General features: G+C 44.3%; 1 protein-coding gene across 3 annotated transcripts in view; it reads left to right on the top strand.

Annotated features, from left to right (window-relative positions):
• Window positions 1-7,869, top strand: part of LOC122558814 (MICOS complex subunit mic25-like) — a 521,848-nt gene that overhangs the window by 369,116 nt on the left and 144,863 nt on the right. The window contains exon 7 of one of the 3 annotated variants that reach the window (XM_043707604.1): window positions 1,258-1,388. The exons of the other annotated variants lie outside the window; for them this stretch is intronic. Coding sequence (XP_043563539.1) covers window positions 1,258-1,338 — 81 coding nt within the window. The 3' untranslated portion in view covers window positions 1,339-1,388. The remainder of the gene's footprint in view (window positions 1-1,257; window positions 1,389-7,869) is intronic. 3 annotated transcript variants of the gene reach the window in all.

Raw genomic sequence — 7,869 nt, forward strand, 5'->3', positions numbered from 1 at the left:
CTGGCAGACTCCAGGAAAGCAGGTTGGGGCAGTGAGGTACTCCTATATCGGGTCTCTTTGTACTAGAGGGGAAGCCCTGGCAAATGTGATCTTCCCTTGTGCCAGTGACATTTCTTGTCCCAACCCCTGTATATTCTCAATATCTGGGGCCTGCTTCTTAGGCCCTGTCTACCCACAACCTCACTTATCTGTCTTCGAGGTCATCAGCCATCAGTGACCTCTGTTATGCAGCTGCAGTCCCAGAAATAGCCAGTGACAGCGATGGCACTGATGAGCTACCATCCCTTTGATTGGCAGTGGGCCTCCAACCTTATTAGGCCCTGTGATAGCAGTCCTTTAATTTGTTGTCGCCTTCAAAATGCAGTCATGGGTCACATTGCCTGCTGACACAGGACCTGTTAGCAGAACCTCTAGAGTTCCGTCCAGCATTTCAGCTCAGTGAACAAAATGATGCTTTTTTGTATTGCAGTAAAAGGTAATCAATCTGAAACATTAGCTTCTTGATTCTCTGAAAGTGAGAGAGGAAGATGACAGACACAAAGTCCTCAATTCACTAAGGCAGCTATTGAGCAGGCCATCAGACTTCTGAACATGGTACCGAATCCTGGACCAGTTAGACGGTGCCTCCTGCAAGACTTGCGATCATCGTGGTGATTTGCTGCATGATGCATAACACAGTCTTTCACCTTGAAGAGGTGCCGTTCTGGAACGACACAGCATAGAGAGAGCAGCTGTACATGAAAGAGAAGATGGAGGGGGATGATGCAGAACTCTGAGATACCCTGGCTGTAGAGAGGCAGCTGGACCCCTTGCTTTGTCAGGATGCCAACATCAGGGATCACCTGATTTAGGCTAATTTTGACTGAACCCCCATAGCCAGCAACAGTGCTATATTCACTCTGCTTCTTCAAGCAATTCCCTTGAAGGTGTGGTGTCTAATGTGTGAGCCCTCACTGCATGACTCTCTGCCCACCTTCCACTTCATTCCTCTTTTCCTGTCCCATCATCAATAAAGGAACAGTCATACATTTAGCTTCATATGGACAATATTTACATGGTGTTTAGAAAGAAAAACAGTTACAGGCTGGAAGACATCCCACTGACCACCCCCTCAAAGATTTGCCAAATGTGGTGGCTCATTTACTTGGCCACTTCTACATGGTGTCCCCCTTTGGGGTTTTGGGGAGGGGAAAGCAGCCTGCTCACTTGTTTCTGCCTATGGTTGAGATTAACTTGATAATTGTCCTCATTCTGCAGATGCCCACAGGGGAACCTCCAAAGGCCACTGCTATCATCACTCGGCCCAGCTATCTGGATGCTCCCCCTCAGGGAACCTAGGAAACCAATAATAATCCTAATGTCCTCTTCAGTGACCATCTCACCCCAAGGTTGGTGCTCTAGATTCCACCACTTGCATATATCCCTGCACCATTATTGCCACTGACTGGTTACAGAGTGTGGAATAGATCCTCTGTACAGCTGTGCGTAATGCCTGCATACATTCTACTACCTAGGGCTTCGCTTGAGATTGGCACTTCTTTCAACAAAATACCTAATGCACTCAAAAGTCCTCGCAAGCTGGCTGAGTGTCTCCATTCTTAGCCAATGGCTGTGCAGTGCCTCAGGGGGCTCTGACATTTGGGAATATATTTGCTTCTGCTGCTGGTCTGGATCGAGGCCATAGTCCAGTGACTCCAAAAGCCTTGGTGGGGCTGGGTTTTCTCCATCCTCCGAGGATACTGCTCAGGCGTTCTCTAGCACTAGTGCCTTGTTGGACACCTATTGACTGTCAGTTGGCTGCTGAACCTGTCTCCAGGCCAAATAAAGGGCTGTCACATCAGGGCATGTGACCCACCCCACACAAGCATAATCCGCTTATAAAAGGTGGGTTCGAGACTTGGAATCATTTTCTGCCTCCAAAAGGATGAATTCATGGTGCGGTAAATATTGTGGAGAAAAGCCTTGGAGTATAGGCCAATTTAAGTGAACAGGCCAGATGGGCAGATGATGGCAAATAGAATTTAACCTAGAAAAGTGAGAGTTAATGCATTTTGGGAGGACTAACAAGGCAAGGGGGTACATATTAAATACAGGACCCTAGAATGTACAGAGGATCAGAGGGACGCTTGTTGTGCATATCCAAGACTTTGGATAGGAAAACTGGGAGATACGATGGAGCTGTATATAACAGTTAGGCCTTGGAGAACTGTGTGCAGTTCTGGTCACTACACTACAGGGAGGATGTGATTGCACTAGAGAGGGTGCAGAGGAGATCTGCCAAGATGTTACCTTGCCTAGAGTGATTCAGCTATGAAGAGAGACTGTATTGGCTGGGGTTGTTTTCCTTAGAACAGAAAAAGGCTAAGGAGGGACTTGATTGAGGTGAACAAGGTTCTTATTGGCATCAAGAAGGTAGATGGGAGAAAAATGTACCAAGAGTAGAGGGGTCAGTAACCAGGGGCATAGATTGGGTAAAGGACAAGAGATTTAGAGAGGATGTATGGAAGAATTTTTTGACGTGGGGATGGTGGGTATCTGGAACTTACTGTTTAAAAGAGATCATCACAACATTTAATACCTAAAACGTCAGAACATTCAAGACTATGGGCCAAGTGCTGAAAAATGGGACTCAAATATATAGGTGCTCGATGACTGGCACAGAGACAATAGCTAAAAGGGCCCGTTTCCATGCTGTGCAACTCTCTGATTCTAAGGAAAAACCAGTTTGTTGACTTTCTCTTAGTAAATGCTGCCTGACCATCTGAGTATTTCTCGCACAAACTATTTTTACATACTCCATTTCCAACATCCAGTTTTTGAAATACTGTATAGTTTGATCCAGTCTTGATAACTAAACTATCACATAATTAATGTTTAAGTTTTAACTTTGTTCTTCCTTTCTACCTTGTTCTTAAGATTCTGTACCTAGGTTCTTGTAGGTGGTGACATACACGTTTCGCTGTACTCCTGTATTTTTGTAGAATGGTGCTGGAAAAACACAGCAGGTCAGGCAGCATCCGAGGAGCAAGAAAATCGACGTTTCGGACAAAAGTCCTTCATCAGGAAGACTTTGGCCTGAAACGTCGATTTTCCTGCTTCTCCGATGCTGCCTGACCTGCCGTGCTTTTACAGTACCACTCTAATCTTGACTCTGCTTCAGCATCTGCAGTACCCACTTTTGCCCTCCTGTATTTTTGTACTTGAGTGCACGTGACAATAAAATCAAATGAAAATCATCATAATCTGGATCAGTCTCGATGACAAAATCACTTTTCCTCCTGATTGTTACACAATGACTATTGTTGAAATTTGTGCCTGTTAGTGCAAGAATGAACATGTACTTTTAATGTGCATCTGAACGTCATGCCATAACAGCACCCAGTCTGGCTGCGGCATCCTCTGTGGTTGATCAGATTTTTCAACTTCCACATGATGAATGCCTACCTAGACAAGGTTATAGATCTCTGTTTATGCAATTAATGCTTACAAACCACACAGTACTTTTGTTTTCTAGACTAGAATAAATCATGGTCAGCGTGGCTACAGAGTCGGTCGGTTGGCCTGTGAAGCCTGGCGCAGGAGTCTCATTTCCGCGGGGAGTGGGTGCCTGGTGGCATGATGTGGCTGAGAAGCCTGGAGCAGGACCCAGGCAGCAGTATGGTGTGAGACAAAAACAAACTGCAGATGCTGGAATCCAAGGCAATATGGTTTGGGCTGCTGTAGCCTGGAGTGGGACTGTACATAAGAGAAGGAAAAGTTGGACTCTGTTTAAGTTTTTAAAATTACTTTATTCTGAGTTAATTTGAATAGTGCCCATGTACAGCGACAGCACACACTTTTCACTGTATCTTATATTGACTACATGTGACAGTAAATTATTCAGTATTTCAATTCAATAATTGAGAATGGAGGGGAAGGTTTGAGAAAAAAATAGTTAAAGCAAATGTGGTAAGGCATTATGTTGGTCATATTTCAAAATGCTACACATAAAGTTGTTGCCAGGCAGAAACAGAAAACAGAACCAAAACATTTAGCAGGATTTTCCCTGTGGGCTTCTGAACCCTGCCATCAAGCTCAGCTATATACATGAATGCATGGAATATAGTAAATATGATTCCGAGTTACAGGCCAAGATTGCTGTGTAGAAATATGATGTCCTGATGCAGGAGCAGCGCTCCAAAAGCTAGTGCTTCAGAATAAATCTGTTGGACTATAACCTGGTGTTGTGTGATTTTTAATTTTGTACACACCAGTCCAACACCGGCACCTCCAAATCATTAGAAATATGATGTTATGTCTAGAACAGAAACCTGGTTCAATAAAGATCAGGACTGGGTGCTAAATATTCCTGGATTAAGTGTTTACAAAAGAAAGAAAATGGGGAGCGATGTTGATTTTGATGAAGGAGAGCATTGCAGTACAGGAGAAAGGCCTTGCCTGACAAGTAAAGGGACAGAAACTATTTGACTAGACCTAAAGAACAAAAAAATGTGTAATTTTATTGTTTGGTGCAGTCTTTAGAATTGAGGAACAGAGGGATAAGGTCAGGAATGAGAAATCACATCTGAAGTGAGACACAGCCCTATTTGGAGGCAGCATGGGAATTTGGTGGAGAGGGGAAGAGGTGGTTTTTGCATACTTTTTTTGTTCATGTTTGTAAGATTCTTTTAACAGGATAAATTGAAGCCCAAGATCAGAGGCCCAACATAAAAAAAGAGTGACAACACAGGAAAACGGTATGTTCATTGGTTGGTAATCGACCCTGATTTGACTATCCATCTGGATTACTTTCAGATTGAAGGTAAACAGGGGGAAATACTTTCAGATTACAAACTAAAAGACCAGTAGGAAATTTTTTACAAATCAAGTTAAGAACTATGCAAATAAACTCAAGATACAGGGCCAAGCGATGTGTTGTACAGCCATGATTGCCTTTATTGGTCAGAGCATTGAGTCTAGGAGTTGGGTTATCAAGTTGCATCTGTCGATATTGGTGAAGCCACTTCTGGAATATGTGTACAAATCTGGCTGTCCTGCTACATAAAGAGTGTTGTTAAACTAGAAAGGGTACAGAAAAACATTACAAAGGTGTTGCTTGGATGTGTGGGTTTGAGTTATACGGAAAGGGTAGATATGCTGAGACGTTTCTTCCTGGAGCATCGGAGGCTGAGGGATAACCTTATAGAGATATATAAAATCATGAGGGGCATAGATAAGGTGAATAGCCAAGGTCTTTTTCCAAGGGTAGGGGAGTTCAAAACTCGAGGGCATAACTTTAAAGTGAGAGGAGATTTCAAATGGACCTGAGGATCAACTCTTTCACAAAGAGGGTGGTGCATGTATGGAACAAGCTGCCAGAGGAAGTGGTGGAGGTGGGTGCAATTCCACAGTTGAAAGACATTTGGTCAGGTGCATGAAAGGGAAGGGTTTAAAGGGGTATCGGCCAAACACAGGCAAGTGGGACTAGTTCATTTTATGATATTTTGTTGGCATGGACGAGTTGGAATGAATGTTCTGTTTCTGTGCTGAATGATTCTATGACTACTTACGGGAGCTGGTAGGCCCGTTCTGGTTTGGATTGACCACATCCGTAGCAGTGTTGGTTGCTTGAGGAACTCTGGCTCAGAGTTGATGAGCTGGAGTCCAAGTTTTGGAACACATCATCTGGGTGAGATCATCTGGACACTGTGTTTCAGGAGGCAGTCACATCCCTTAGATTAACTACCACAAAATCGGTCAGGGACAGGAGAGTTGACTGCAAATGAAGTAGGGAGAGAGATCAGAAGAAGCCTCGGCCTCACTTGTCTAACCAGTTTGAGATTCTTGCTCCCTGTGTGGATGAGATTGGGGGCAGTAGAGAGGATGAGCAAACTGACCATAGTGCTGTGGTACAGGGAGCCATTCGAGAGAGAGAGAGGAGTAAAAAGAAATATTGTTGTAATCAGGTATAGTGGAGTCAGGGAATAGACACTTTCTCTGTCGCCAAATCAAGAGTCCCAAAGGCTATGTTGCGTGCCTGATGCCTAGAAGCAGGATATTTCATCTGGATTGCAGGAGTAGATGGGGAAGACCCAGTTGTTGTGGTCCAAATAGGTATCAACAGTATAGGTAGAAATTGGAAAGTGGTTCTGCTGAGGGAACATGAGCAGCTTGAGCCTAAATAAGAAAGCAGAACCAAAAAGATAATAATCTCCCGATTACCACCAGAGCCACAAGCTCATTGGCACAGGGTCAACAAGATTAAAGAAGTCAATGCGTGGCTCAGAGATTGATTTGGGATAAAAATGGTCGAATTCACGGGACATTGGTATTGGTACTGGGGAAGGAGGGAGCTGTTCCAATGGTACAGGTTCCAGCTGAATCACACTGGGACCAGACTCCTAGCGAATTGCATAACCAGGGCAGTGGATAGGACTTCAAACTAAATAGTGGACTGATGGGTACAGTTGTATGGAAAAATTATGGAAGAAGTTAAAGAAAGGGTGCTCATCAGATGTTTTTAAAGTTTCCAGAACAAGTATACAATAGGTAGGATGGAAAGACTCAGGAATTTAACTTCAGGCACAGCAGATAAGGGGACAACAATGAGACAGGGAAGGAGGGGCAATCAGCACAGGACATAAATACTTTAAATACACGCAGTATACAGAACAAGGTAAATGAGCTTGTAGCACAGATTGAAATTGGTGGGTACAATGTTGTGGGCATTACAGACACATGGCTACAAGAGGATCAGAAATAGACAAATAGGAGGCTGGAAGAACACAGCAAGCCAGGCAGCATCAGGAGGTGGAGAAGTCAAAATTTCGAGTATTAAGCCTTAGAATAATAGAACAGTACAGCACAGTACAGGCCCTGCGGTCCTCAATGTTGTGTCGACCTTTTATCCTACTCAAAGACTAATCCACATTCCCTTCATTGAACCATCTTCCATGTGCCTATCCAAGAGTCACTTAAATGCCCCTAATGTATCTGACTCTACTGCCACTGCTGGCAGTGCATTCCATGCACCCACCACTGTCTGTGTAAAGAACCGACCTCTGACATCTCCCCTAAACCTTCCTCCTATCACCTTAAAATTATGGCCCCTTGTGTTAGACATCTCCACCATGGGAAAAGGTCTCTGGCTATCCACTCTGTCAATGCCTCTCATCATCTTGTTCAGCTTTATAAAGTCACCTCTCATCCTTCTTCGCTCCAATGAGAAAAGCCCTAGCTCCCTCAACCTTTCTTCATAAGACATGCCCTCCAGTCCAGGCAGCATCCTGGTAAATATCCTTTGCACCCTCTCTAAAGCTTCCACATCTTTCCTTTAATGAGGTGACCAGAACTGGGCACAATATTCCAAGTGTGGTCTAACCACGGCTTTATAGACCTGCAGCATAACCTTGCACCTCTTAAACTCAATACCCCTGCTAATAAAAGCCAACACACCATACGCCTTCTTAACAACCCTATCAGCTTGGGTGGCAACTTTGAGGCATGTACGGATATGGACCCCAAGGGGTGGCACAGTGGCTCAGTGATTAGCACTGTGGCCTCACAACACAAGGGACCTGGGTTTGATTCCAGTCTCGGGCAACTGTCTGTGTGGAGTTTGCTCATTCTCCTTGTGTCTGCGTGGGTTTCCTACGGGTGCTTTGGTTTCCTCCCACAATCCAAAGATGTGCAGGTTAGATGAATTGGTCATGCTAAATTGCCGATAGTGTTCAGGGATATGTAGGTTAGGGGTAAATGTAGAGTAATGGGAATGGGTTTTTTTTTGATTAGATTAGATTAGATTAGATTACAGTGTGGAAACAGGCCCTTCGGCCCAACAAGTCCACACCGACCCGCCGAAGCGTAACCCACCCCTACATTTACCCCTTA

This window comes from Chiloscyllium plagiosum, chromosome 18, assembly GCF_004010195.1.
Source record: "Chiloscyllium plagiosum isolate BGI_BamShark_2017 chromosome 18, ASM401019v2, whole genome shotgun sequence".
Lineage (NCBI taxonomy): Eukaryota > Metazoa > Chordata > Chondrichthyes > Orectolobiformes > Hemiscylliidae > Chiloscyllium > Chiloscyllium plagiosum.